This window comes from Barbus barbus (genome assembly GCF_936440315.1).
Source record: "Barbus barbus genome assembly, chromosome: 2".
Classification (NCBI taxonomy): Eukaryota; Metazoa; Chordata; class Actinopteri; order Cypriniformes; family Cyprinidae; genus Barbus; species Barbus barbus.
In genome coordinates, this window is record NC_136730.1 from 21,764,569 (window position 1) to 21,779,510 (window position 14,942).

The following is a 14,942-nucleotide window of genomic DNA, read 5'->3' on the forward strand; positions in this document are numbered from 1 at the left end:
ACACAGAGACAAAAGAAAAGCATAATATGAGGAGCGGGCCTGCTGCATACTAAATTAATAAAACAATCACAGCCTTTCACGGCAAAATAATCAACATGATTTAGCACACTGCTCCAAGAAGTTTCCTTTCAAGAAGAGTGGTCAGAAATGGATGTTTGTGTTCGACACTGTGAGTCATGATAGTTGTTATAACAATCCGTCATAATAATAGTATTAATACATCACCACATTCAGGTGAGCGGAGCGCGGTGCACAACGTTCGCATTATCAGCTCGTGTCGGAGGAGATATTATCAGCTATGAGTTCATTTTGTCTTAACAGCATGTCTTAACCTTAGACTGAGCTATCTGCCCCCCCTCCCTAAATGCGATTTGTTGACAGCTACTTTACAGACCTGTGCCTGATGTTTCAAAGAGTGACGTTATCTCGCTCCAGAAGGGAGGCAGGAAGTGATAGTGGAAAGGGATGAGTTCAAACACACTGCAGTGTGTGTGCACACAGAGGAGTGAAGGTAGCTTTATCTAATCACACTGCTCCGTCTGATGAAATAAACTTCCATGGCTGTAACTGAGTGTGCAAATGTGTTGTACAGGTTAGTGTGCGTGTAACTGCTCAGTTTTTTCAGTAGTGAGAAGAAACTAAGACTACAAGGTACAAATTGTTCTAATGGTGAAATATTTTACCATCTTTGATTTTTTTTTTTTTTTTAATATAATAGAAATAAAGTTTGGGATTGGTAAGATTTTTAATTTGTATGTATGTATATACTGTATATATATATATATATATATTTGTATGTATGTATGTATATATGTATATACAATTATTTATTAAAATGTAATTCATTCCTGTGAATGATGACAAAATTGAATTTTCAGCAGCCTTTACTCCAGTCTGGAGTGTCACATGATCAGAAATCATTCTAATATGCTGATCTGGTGCTCAAGAAACTCTCTTTCATACATGATTTCATAAATAAATAAACAAATAAAAATCTTACTAAACCCAAAGTTAATCAGCATAAATAAAAGATTAAGAAAGTATTATTATTGGTAACTCTGTAACACAATGGAAAATGGTCCAAAGTTTTCTTTAAAAGAAAATGTACATTTTTCCTTAAATTCTTAGAGTTACAAATAGCATGAGAGAGGTTTATCTTCAATGTTAGAGTTTTTTTTTTTTTTTTTTTTTTTTTGTCACACCGATACGTCAACTACCCATATATTGTAAATACAATATTGGCCACTATGAACAGTGTGAGGGGAAAAACACAGCAATTCCACTTCCAATTTTTTCATTGTGGTACAGCGCTATATCATATGACAACATTCACATTTTTGCAAATTTCTATAAAATGGATAAGTTAACAACTGCACCTAATTAACAAAAACAAAAACAAAAAACATTATGTAGAAGAAACATACCAAATTACTATACCGTACCACACAGGGCTAAAAGTGTGTGTGCTTATGGCCTTGATGCCATCTGACAAATGAATCTTGGCCTGGTCCATAGTTTTCATCATCTGATTTAAGAACTGTTTTAGCAAAACATCAGCACTGTTTACAGGTACCAGCAGCCCTGGGCGTCACTCTGGGGTCAAAGCGAGCGGACGACCCCTTAAAGGGGCCACTTTACAGAATCAAGAAGACAGGGAGGAGTCAAGTTAAGATGCAAGAATTTCAAGGGGGAAATTCAGTTCTTTCAGGCCATACTGACTAATGGTCTGATTTGAATGAAGACAGATTACCACACACACAGTAGTCTGATGGGAAGTAATAAAGCAAGAGAAAGGAGGAGTGTGTGCTAGTGTGTTGGTATGCGTATCTGTGTGTGTACGGCTGGTTCGCTGTGTTATCGGAACAAATGGGCTATGTCTCTCAGTCGCCCTTATCTCAGAGGAAGGAAGTCAATGGGCTATCAGCACACGTGTATGTGTGTGTTTGTGTGAACTCTCTTGGCCTGAAGGATTGTCCTCCCGCTAACATAAAAAAAACCCTTTCTTCTATACAATTCACTGAAGATGTGACATTAAACACAGAGTTTAGCACACGCGCACATACCTGTCCCTCCATGTCTGTCTGTGCTGCTGTCTGTCCGTCAGGGCGTTCAGTAAAATGTCTGCCATCTCTCTTCTGTTCTCCTGTGCCGTGTTCTCGTCCTCCACCACAGCCAACAGCAGCTGAGTCTGCAAACAAACAACACAGCCAGTTCATAACTTCAAACTAGAAATCCCACAAAATCCGTTTCGGTCAGTCAGTTATGCTCAACAACATTATAATATACACTATACAAACGTTTGGGATAAGTAGTCAGTATTGCGCAATTTAAATGGTTGTGTACTGTATATACAGAAACCACAACTTCTGTAAGTGAAAAGATTATGATAGGCAAAAGCATTACAATTTGCTACAAGTTTTTTTTTTAAGATATTAAAATTATACTGCATGAAGAAGACATATTGATAAAATGTTTTTATTTATTTTTTTAATGCAATTTTTTTTTTTTTCCATAACGTTCTGCATTTAAAACAATCATAAATTAGAAGTACACAACCATATTCATGAGTGAATATTAAGTAATACATTTATGACTGGCACAAATATGGCATAAAACCACATTAGGGTTGCACAGCAACTCTGGCTCTTAATAAAGAACAACTGCTCTTATCTTGAAATAAAGAAATTAAAGGAATCAAACTGTACTACCAATCCTGTGGACAAGCTCTTAGCCAGAGCTTAAACAAATCAATATACATTCATTCCCTTCATGTCAGAGGTCAAATCTATTCTTTACTTATGCTGCTGACTCCATCTTACAAACATAATGATTAAGCAGAATCAGAAACAGCAGGACAACATTAGATTTGCTTTGCATTGATGTTTCTGTGTACAACACTTTTTAATACAATAATAATATAAAAATGTGAAAATTTACATCATTCAAAAGTCTGGTAGGTAAGGGTTTTTTTCATGTTTTTGATGTCTCTTATGCTCACGAAAGCTGCCTTTATTTGATCAAAAATACAGTAAAAACAGTAATAGTGTGAAATATTATTACAATTTAAAATGACTTAAGTGTAAAAGAACAGCATTTATTTTATAATTTTAACACTGTAAATGTTATACTGTCCCTTTCAATTAATTTAATTCTTCCTTGCTGAAAAGAATCAATTTCATAAAAAAAAAATAGTAAAACATTAATCTCACTAACACCAAACTTTTGATTGGTAGAATATTTTAATCTACAATAAAAAATTAAACATTTTAAAATATATTTTAAAAAGTTATCTGCATTTTAATTTAATTTAAAAAGATGCAAAATGCCAAACATTCCCTCTCTCACTGTCTTCCTCTACAGTAGCAGAAGCTAAAATGATTGACAGGTGAGGAAGCATGCGCAAAAAGTGCTCTGAGCGTTGGTTCACCTCACTTGTTTCACAGCAATCTCTTTTTCTTTATTTCTTTTCATCCCCCATTCATCCATGAGACAGCACTTCTGCCTCTCGCTGAAGCATTACCTGTCAGCGATCGTTACCTGTTAGAGTCATCCTGTCTCAGAAAGCGTCGGGTGAAAGAGTCTGCCAAGACTAACTCTGACTACGGGGTCACGAGGTCAGTTGAATCACATCAGACTAAACATGGATGACAACAACAGTGACTCAAGATCGTGTGTGTGTGTGTGTGAGAGAGAGAGAAATAAACTGTTTTGTGTTAATGTAAGCTGATGAGAGAAATTTTCACAACCAACTTACATTTACCACCCTCTATATGTGCACCTTATCTGTGCGTTTGCTTGTTTACCCCTGAATGACGGTAGCTGTCGTCAGATGGGTGATGTTGTGCAGTGCTCCTGGGTTCAGGACCACAGTGAAGAGGGTGAGACAGAGGGCAAGTGACTAACAGAGGCGGCTGTGTGTATTTGTATAAGGAAACACACTTCAGGTTACCCCACGCTAACAGAGGGGAAGAATAAACACACATGCACACTCACCAGGACTATGTGACAGGTACACCAGCCAACCAATGGTAGAAAGGCCATCTAAAATACCAACAGAAACCTGAACAGCTAGTGCTAAACTAAGATAATGTGTGACATGAGGATTTAAAATGCATAACAGCCAGTGGGCACTCTCTAGAAAACCAACGTTTGACAAGCACACACACACTTAATTTACACAGCTGGACCGTATTTGATCAATTCATAAAACACATAGGCCGCATGACAACAGTATGTGTTTCACAGTATGGTTTTTTTTCTGCTTGATGGACTTTTAGTGTGCTCAAGGCGGTTTTATGTTAATAGGATAAAAAAATAGTAAAGTTCAGCACATATCATTCAATAACTTAAATGCCAAGTGAATTCGATTTCTCAATAAATGTAATGTCATATATTCGTTATGATTTTCTTTTTTCTATGGAACAGAAATGTCTCAGTGTTTTTTGTGCATACAATGTAAGTTAATGGTCATCAAACCAGTTTGGTTACCAACATTTTTTTAAAATCTTCTTTGATGTTCCACGGAATAAAGTCATACAGGTTTGGAATGATATGAGGGTGAGTAAACAATGACTGATACTATGGCAGACTGAATCTCACATGTCAAGTTAAACACATAGAGCACAGACAATATAGATACACATGCATGTCTCTGTGTGTGTGTGTGTGTGTGTGTGTGTGATTGAGAGCTTGGCCTTTCAGCCAGATTGACCCTCTGATCTCTCTGAGGCTCATCAATTACTTCTCCCCTCAGAGCCAGCACGCTGAGAGAATGGATTATATGAAGTGTAAAACATTAGAAAAATGTGTTCACAACATCACAGCAATGTGTCCGAGGACAGAGGAGGGGACAGATAATAGAAATCCAGCTGCTGAAGAGCACAACGCACCAAGTGACAGCGTTTGAAGGCATTGTAGGGCAGCTCTGTTGGCCGCAGGCTTTTGTGCTGGGGATTGTGGTTCCTCTAGCCAGAGGCAACTGGACATATGCTTTATGCTTGAGCTAATGAGGCAAAGGCTAAAAGCTTTGTGATTTTCTTTCTTTATCTGCCATGGTTTGTCTCTCTCTCTCTCTGCCTTTTTTAGGTGGGAAAGTTTTTAAAAAGGCAACTGCAAACCAAAAGTGCTTGATAACATCTCAAATCTCTAAATCTGCTGCATAATATCTATAGATTAAAAGTTTAATGATTCTATCACTCTTTCTGTATATGTAATTGAAGCACCAAAAATCTCATAGCTCTGCAGAGCAGTTTCACCCAAAAGATTTAAACTATATCCAGAGACTACAAACAGTACGAGTAAAAAAAATGCTCTACTAATACAGTTTTTCTCTTTTGCTAAAACAATACAACCAAGCTTTTGAACTAAAATTTCAAAATCATAACACAATTTTAAAAACACACACCCATTTCCCTAAACTATAAACACTATTCCCCTGCTTTGACACATGAGTCAGATTTGGTGAACTGTTACTGCAAAACTCAAGCATTCAACACTGTTCACTCAAGTCAGCGCAGTTTGAGCTCAATTAGCACACAAGCACCCAAGTGGAAACACTACGAGTCAAAATTCACCACACACCAATCAGAGCCTTCGATGATAAAAGGGCCAAAGTCAGCTCATTCAGGTTTGAAACAATGCATTCAGAGAGAAGTGAAGGAAGAGATTGAGAACACAATGGGGCAGAAGGGAGTGGAGTAGAAAATGTATATAGAAAAAAGATGAAGAGTAGGAGGTGGAGGAGGAGTACGGAGAGGAAGAGGAGGAAGAGGGAGAGGAGGAGTGAAAGCACATATGGCAAAAAAAAAAAAAAAGTGTGAAATATTTTTTGCTAACAGTGAAGCTCAATGAAATATATTTTTGAAATAGTAAATGGATTTAGTTTCAACCATCATATTCCAAAATAAATTTCTAAATTTATTTCTGTGGCAAGAAAATCCATTATATTGGACTGAAATATACAGATGTCAAAATATATATTTTTAAATGCATAACATCAAGCAGCATAACTTTTGTTTTAAAATGATCTCATCGGTGTGTAAGACTGTGTTGTAGTGTGTGTGTGTTTGAGGGTTTGAGTGTCATGTCTAACAGCAAAGTTTCGTTTTTCAGCAAGAGTGAGTTGTTTTGACTGGAGAGCTTCATTTTGACCTAAATATAGGAAGTTTGGGGAATTGGGTTAGAAGTTATGGATTTGTGTTTAGAGTTTCACAAAAAAAGTAATTTCATAATTATAGAGTTTCATAATTTCAAGAAATGTGTTTAAGCAATCGAGAAAAACTGTAATTCAAGTAAATGTACTGAGTAATACCATGTTTTAAAGTAAAGTAGTATTGAACTGTATCATAGCACCAACATTACTAAATGATGAATAATTTATCTATTATATTAATTGTCCATGAATTATATTTAATTATCCACCAATATGAATTGTAATTATAATTAATTATATTTATTATATGTAATTATATGGGAATATATACAAATACTATTCAAACGTCTGGAGTGAGTAAATATTTATTTTAATTTATTTAGAAATTAATACTTTTTATTCAAGGATGCATTAAATTAGATCAGACAGTTACAGTAAATTTATTATAGAACTTTTTATTCAAAGAATCCTGAACAAAAAAAAAAAGGAAAAGAAAATTGAGGTTTTCACAAATGAGTCAGATTCACAAATCTGGTTTTCACAAATATTATTCAGCAAAACTGTTTTCAACATTGCTAATGAGATGAAATGCTTCTTAAGGTCCCGATATACTTAAAACCGAAGTTAGCTTTCGTTCTTCGTTTGGGGGCAAAAAGAAGTTCAAAAAGGCTGAGCGACAGTATACATGCAACAATTATGCAATGAAGGTGTATCTAGGTCTTTTATTAAACTGGATAAATTATTACACGTTTTTATATTTTGTGTTGTCGTCATAATTTGATAAAAACCAAGGTTTATTATTGTATGTTATGGCATTTCGTTTACTGTATACCTTTTAAATTACAGCCTTTGTAAAAGTCAACATATTTTACTTTTACAAATGTTACTCCAAACATGTAAATGGTGGTATGTATGTTTTATGGTTGGTTATGACAACTAATACAATATCAGTCAGTTACAATATACGTTAGCTGTTCTCAATACTCTGTCTCTTGAATGTATCACTTACTTTGTGACTTCATATACCCACTTCCACTCTCTCTCATACACAAACATATGTATACACATATGCCTCATCTATCTCCACCTCCATCTCCTTCTGGATCTGCCTGCTGATCAGAGATTAGAGATTAGTATTTTGTACCCACGTTTCTCCTGCCAGTGAAAGCTTTTGGCAGTGGGAGCGAGGCCAAAACCTCACTCTCTCCTCACTCCACATAGATTCATTTTCAGCACTTAAAGAATGTGAACTCTAGGCAGAGATTACCATCACATAGACCTGAAGCCATTTTCATTATGTCTTTTTTCTACGGTGGCTGAAAAGTGACATTTGGGAAAAAGATTAACGTTGGCCTGCCACTAAAAGAACGAAACCCAACCCAAGTTGCACCGACTACAGTTTATGATGTTATAGAAGACACCACGTGTTGTGTAATTCATATGTCATCTAAATGCTGAAAATATCAGTAGTGAAGTGAATGAAGTAATATGCATCAGTGGTTTTGGGAAGCCTGAGGGCTCTTGTATAGCAGGACACATTTTCCCAGTGCATTAACTATATATGAGTAAGTGTAACAAATAAGAGAATTTTCTTTCCAAAATCTGAGTTTAATACCTCCAGCGAGAATGCCTTAAGAAATATGTGCAGGAATCATTCACTATGACATGTAAGTATAATATTTAGTGGGTAGACAGATACAAACAGACACTCACATTAAGTTCACCACAGGAAAGAGCAAAGGATAATATTCATAGCCTGTACAAGCAAAACCTACTCATAAAAGCACCAAATCTGCTCAGAAGCCATAAATCCTGTTCATAATGCATTTAAACCGGCTCATAACAGTAATGTAAACTAATAAGCTACATCTCGAACACATTCGAGGAACCGGGAAAATAGAGATTTTTTCATAACCAATACAGATAAGCAATTTTAATAATAAACATTATTAATATTCTAAATATTGAAATATGAAATACTTTATGATCCTACATATGATACTACAAAGTGTTTGTGCAGTTCAGAGGGTTACATTTTGACATTGCTTTGGTATGTCTAATTGAAAGTCTAATATGGAAATCGATAAAATCAATCAATAGACAAAGCAATCGTCTATCTATTTACAAAAAGTTTTCTTAAATCCATTATGATGCATTCAAAATCTTATTTGGTTTCATAAAGTTATATGTTCCCCTAAATATTTTTTAATAGCTATATATTCACAATATACTTTCCCTTTTAATCTGTTCATTGTTGTACATTTAAAGAGTACAATGCATTGAAGTGCATGACTAACACCATGCGTTAAAATGAATTAAACTCATTAATAGAACATTTTAGTCTCATATATTTAAATATGCAGTTACATTTTTGACATTAACAATTATACCTCATGGGCATGAGTAGATGGAATAATTTTCTAAATAAAACTTAAGTATCAAATATTTTACAGGTAAAGCCCCACTAAACTCTTATTAGTTCCAAAAATCCAACTGCTTCCAACTCAAGGACCAATGGACCTGAATCGTTCATGTGGGTTATCGCTCAGGACCAATCTGCTACAATTTCAAGAGTTTTCGCCAGTAGCATGTGATCTGACTTTCTTGTGGTCAAGCCTGCTCTGTTTCAGCGCAAAATGCTGAATTTGCTTTCTAATCCCAAAATAATCTGCCACTTTCCACAGCACCATACAAAACAGACAGGGAGGGAGAGAGAGACAGAGAACGGAAGCGAGTTGAAAGCGAGGGGATCATAACAGATTTCTACAGGAACATTTCCCCTTGGAGAGGGAGAGAGTGTTTACTATCAAACACATCTGTGTCTATTCATCTCAGCCAGAGTGTCATCCCTCGCTCTCAACTTCTGTCCAAACACAAACAAACAAACAAACAAACAAACAAACAAACACAAAGCCTGCAACTTCTGAGTATGCATCAGCCACCAGACTGCACTCCTACGTAACACGTCTTCACACACAGACACGCTCTCTTTCTCCCGGGCTCCTTTTATATCATCTTCTTTCTTTCCCTCCTCTCCTAAAACCTCTCAAATTATCTGCAATATCTTCTTTATAATTCCTCTCTTTCTTTGCGATTTTTCAAGCGAATCCGACAATTTTACAGTGGCTTGGCATCAGGATCTCCCATTCTTCCCCTCATTGCTCTGAACCGTGGCTTAGCTCGGTTAAGAGCCCAGACATGATAGCCAACCTGGTGACTCTGAGGAATTAAAAGAAGAGATAGAGAAGAAAGACAGACACATTAGACACTCAAAGACGTATATCTACTAAATAAGGTCGGCATGAACCTGACTGGTAAAGACGTTTTGTGTATGTCTCTGTGGAATTTAATGAAGCATACTGTATATGTGTGGTGTTTGTGTGTATATCCCCGGTAGTGATTAATCAGTCATGGTCTGTATGTAATTCCAGATCTTATTCCTCTTTCTTCAGCTGCTTATCTCGCTGATCAAGGAGCGAGCCGGAAAAACTGCAGAGTAAATAAATAAATAAACAAAGCGCTAAATAAACCCAGAGTGCGAGGAGGGATTCGGGAGATAAGACAGATCAGGCATTATAAAGCACTTATTGGTTTTCTAAGAAAAGTAAAAATTCAACTTCAAAGAATTCGGCGGCTGTCAGAGAATGTCTGCTCCTGCACACACTGAGCTCCACTCAGAAGCGTCTGCATATAATCACGCGCATGCACATGACAATACTAATAACTAGAACCAGTCCGGTTTTTTTTCTTTACATCTTCTGTGCTGATATTTATGGGATTTAGGGGAAGTGGATTTAAACATGGTATTAATGTGGTAAATGGAGTACTACACTGTTACGGGTAGCTGAAAACATAATAAAATTAGTCAAATTATTAAATAAACAAACATGGTCAAACTTTGGGAACACTGGTCATTCCAATCTTGTGGAAATCTGTAGGGATTCTACAAAGTGCTGTGGAGGCTGAATCCATGTAAGCCTGCTAATGACACTCAAGAATGAAAAAATATATATATATTTTCCATGAACCACAAAAAAAAAAAAAAAACTATTGTATAGAAAACTGCATTGTTTTGTTTTTTTGCTTACATTTCTTTTCAGATCTGAAACAATGTTGAAGGGAAAACCTTTTCTTTTTTATTATACAATAATACATTTTTAAAATGTTTGAGGTGAAGACTTAACAAAAAGTAAATATTATTCAGCATGGAAGCATTAAATTAATCAAAAGTGACAGATAAGACATTCATAAATGTTACTAAAGATTTTTCTTTTAAATAAATGATGTTCTTTTGAACTTTCCATTTCATCAAGGAATCTTGAAAAAAAATTAACACATTTTCTACACAAATTCTAAGCAGAACAACTGCTTTCAATATAGAAAATCATTTAGAAAATTCACTTTATAAAAATAAGAAGAAAGAAATTAATTACATTCAATAATTTGTAAAATAGATAATTATTTTAAAATATAAAAATATTGGTCACACTTTATTTTAAGGTCCAATTCTTGCTATTAACAAACCATTAACTACGACCTTTGCTTCAAACTCCTAATTTGCTGCTTATTAATAATTAGTAAGGTAGTTGTTAAGTTTAGGTATTGGGTATTAGGGATGTAGAATATAGTCATGCAGAATATGTGCTTTATAAGCACTAATAAATAATAGGCATGCTAATAAGCAACTAGTTTACAGTGAGAATTAGTCCCTATAATAAAGTGTTTATTACTGTATTTTACAATATTGTGTATTTTGATCAAATTAATGCAGCCTTGATAAACATAAGACCCTTCTTTCAAAACATTAAAAAATCTTACCACCCCAAACTTATGTACATGCAGAGCTTTCAAGTATAATAATCGATCAATCAAACATCATGTCTCAAACGTTTGACTTCACTAATCTGGCAACCTGTGGTAAAACCAGTGATTAGTTACACCTCAAAATATTTGATCAATCCAGTAACAGACTGACCAGACAATAGATTTTTTCAGCATTGGTTTCGTCTGTTAGCTGACTGTGTATAACTGGTCTTGTGGGGACCCGTAAGGCTCTGTGTGTGTACTTTAAAAATATATCCAACATTATTCCATCCGAAAGATTCCATCCCTGCCACCACAAAAAAAAAAAAAAATCCCACACACAAACCCACCAGTTTCCCTGCCTACCCAAAGAATCAGTAAAAGCTTCTGTATGCAGGTACAAAGCCAGCGACCTCTCTCTCTCTCTCTCTCTCTCTCTCTCTCCCTGTAGGTAGAAAACACAAACACAAACACACACACTCACAAACACAAGCACACAGCCTGCAAGTGGCATAGCAGCGCATGAAATTCTCTAAAGGGGTTTAAGTATTTACCCTCCCCACTATCACGGCCTGCTAAAATTCAGCTTACCCTGTTCAATGAGGACTTCAAAGGGAATCATAAATACCTTTTGCCCGCAGATTCTACTGTACAGTGTTTTTCTTCTTGCCCCCCTTTTCCTGCTTCTTTTCTTCCCATTTTTCCCCCATTCTCCAGTAAAATCCATCCCTTACTGTGAAATTTATTAGGAGCTTTTTATTTACCATTTATAAGTGTAATAAGATAAATTGGGAGGTAATTTCTGCTGTTATTTAAGCAGGCGAGCCAAAGGAAAATGCAGGTAAATGGATCTGTAATTCATTTTGATCTGACAGGAGACATGTTGAGAGAAAAACATACATAACTATATTTTCAAAATTAGCAGTCACACAAAAAAACAATAGCAGACTGATTCAATATACGGCATTATATAATAACAAATACAGTTTGCTATTGTTACATTTTCTCGAAGATCTATTTTACTACAGAAATCAGTAGTAAAACATTGCCCCAGCATGCATAGATTTAAAAAAACAAAAAAAATGCAAGACAGAAAAGAGCTACATAGGAAAATACACCGCGGGCCTACAAAAGGCATTGTGGAATATTATTATGATGAAAATGCACAGCAAAGCTATTACATTTATAATGTTTTACAAACTCATCAAATAAGTGAATAGAGATTAATTGCCCCGGTCGACCTTAAAATAATTATCAGAACGAGGCAGCTCTAAACTAGATGAAATTGATACACTTGAATAATTAGATCCTTGGCACTGACCTACTGAAGTCAATAAAGGTTATTAAGGCCAATTGCTGTCTAAATGCATTAGAGACAGAGAGAAGCGCTGCGCACCACATCCAGCATTTCAGCGGCTATACGATAATCCTCTCACTGCGTCCACCTCTCTCTCTCTCTCTCTCTGCTGCCCTCACACACATATACACCCCCTACCCTCAGACACACTAAACCAGATTGGATTCGCTTAACCTTTCAGTGGCTTTGATCAAATGAGCTCACACTGCAATAACATTTACATTGACCCTCACTCTCACTCTCTCGCTGGGGAGAGAGGTCTTTACCTTCCTGTCTGCCACACACACGCGCACACTAGGTCAATAACGTAATCAGATATCAATGGTGACCCCTGCAGTCATGATTGCTCGCTTTCTCTCGCTCGCTTTCTTTCATTGGACAGAGAGGATGAAATTATGAAACGGTCACTGTGAACGAGCCGACACACACACACACACACACAAATAAAGACAAACACCACCGAAAAAGCGTACACGATGCATCTAAACGACTCACTCTACCCATAAACGCATAATAGTTTCTATTCAGTCTGAAAATAAATGTTTCAGCACACAATATTTGATGACGGGGTGTGTGGCAAAAAGATAGAATAGACGCATTGAGAGAGGAAAAAAAGCTTTTTGATGTGACGCTCTGAGCGACAGAAGTGGAAAAAGTGACAAATTAGACCGAAAACATCAGAATAAACCCACAACACTGTTAACAGACCTGTCTCACTCTCAGCCATGCAACCCCATACAAATGGAAAAAAAAATGCCTGGATGGTATTTAAAATATTTAGCATATAGCCAACTATCTCTCCTGAACCAGGATAGACAGACTGAGAGAAGGAGAGAAAGAAAGTGTCACTGTTAAAAGCCTAAATAAATGTCAGTGGTGTATGAGGAGTACGATATCTTCTCTGTAGGGACCCGACGTTCACCCAGTGTGTGTGTGTGTGAGAGAGAGAGAGAGAGAGAGAAATTGAGGAAAGGGACCTGAGACCTGATGTTTGATAACATTTACCTCATCTTATCAGAGCACATTTAAATGGCTATCTTTCTTCTTTTCTTTCTTCTTTTCTATTTTCCGCCATATTTCCTATGTTGCTTCCATTAAGCAGTTCATATTAATTCATGAGGTACAGGTTGGGGGGGGGGGGGGGGGGGGGGGGGGGGGAGACAGCCACAGAAAGAGCGAGAGAGAGAGTTGTTTTATCAGGATGTCATTCAAATGGAGGGGTGAAAATTTGCATCACAACAGCCTGAAGAGCAAGAGAGGGAGACACAAGAAAAGAGAAAGAAGGAAAACGAAAGAGAGAAACCCCCATGGGAGAGGAGCGGTTTTAATAAACAGCAGGAAGAGGGTGAACACACTGAGAAACACACGGACCAGCCAACCCCGGACCTGTTCGGACTGCGGAAAAATTAAGAAGAGTACGGGAAGGCCAACGAGACAATTCCCAACAATCTAGATAAACACATGCCTCTGGTAAATGCCATGACTGTCTGTTGAAATCATACCTAAATGAATTTAAATCAGCCATGAAAATATCAGATATTAGGAATTCAAATGAATATTTATTTTCTAAGTACTTTCACATTCATGAGCTATTTATTCAAGCTCAAACAATCCTACAAATACAATATTTGTTTAACTAATAAAATGCAGAAAAAGGCTTGATCAGGTTAAACTACACGCACACACAATTTCAAAAATATAAATAATAAAAAAGTAGTAAGAATTAATGGCGAATTTGCAAAAAGAAAACAGTCAAAAATGGCTAGATGAATGGATGCTGCAAAATACTGAATTTTTTTTTTCCTTGTCCTTTGTACTTATCCTTTTTTTATTATTTATATGATTGAAACAATATAATTTCATAAATTAAAGATTCTATTTTTATCCTATTGTATTAAGAATACATATACTCTATAATACTAATACTAATATAAAGAAGACAATAATTTAACATTGACATTAAACACTGGCACTTACAAAATATTGACTGAAACAAAAAAAAAACAAAAAAAAAGTTAAGTGTGTTTACAATTTAACCTATTATGCATATATAAATTTCTTATATACGGGTGGATATCAGCACTTCTAAATTGTGTTTCTTGACAGAGAGAGACTAATATCTCACAGTGAGACTGTCTCACCCCTTCATACACACTCACAAACACACACACACACACACAGAATGGCTAGCTCAAGAGCAGTCCTTAGCCCCAGCAGCACATTAGATGTGATTACTGCTCAAAGAGCAAGAGGCAGTGAGAGGAAGACAGAATATGATGATACAACAGTGCCCCCTACTGAAAGTGACTGCAGCTCTAAGAGCAGAGCTGTGTGCTCAACACATTCACACACATATGGATCAAACACATGTCTAACAGACTATACTGATCAGCTGTGATAGTCTAGATTTAAATAACTTCTGTGCATCTTGGAGTCCGGACAGCCCGGATGCCGCTCTGCATACTGGGGTCATCTGCGGGCAGAGGGGTTACTATTGGGACAGACAGGGTAAAAATGTGTTTTTTTTTTAAAAGGGCCGTAGCAAATAACTTTGGCCAGTAAATATTAAAAACTGTAACATTATGTGGGTTAAATCAAATCTAATTTTCTGAACTGCACTGATGTGACGTA

At 36.2% G+C, this 14,942-nt stretch overlaps 1 protein-coding gene across 4 annotated transcripts in view; it reads right to left on the reverse strand.

Annotated features, from left to right (window-relative positions):
* Nucleotides 1–14,942, reverse strand: part of fto (FTO alpha-ketoglutarate dependent dioxygenase) — a 138,093-nt gene that overhangs the window by 76,340 nt on the left and 46,811 nt on the right. For 3 of the 4 annotated variants that reach the window (XR_013785079.1, XM_079434118.1, XM_079434119.1), the window contains exon 8: nt 2,064–2,188. Coding sequence is in view for 3 of the 4 variants with exons in the window: in XM_079434118.1 (XP_079290244.1) it covers nt 2,064–2,188 (125 nt within the window). In the remaining variant the exon portion in view is untranslated. Of the gene's footprint in view, nt 1–2,063; nt 2,189–6,532; nt 7,264–14,942 lie in introns of those variants that run through there. The other variant, XM_079434120.1, reaches the window with a different exon arrangement.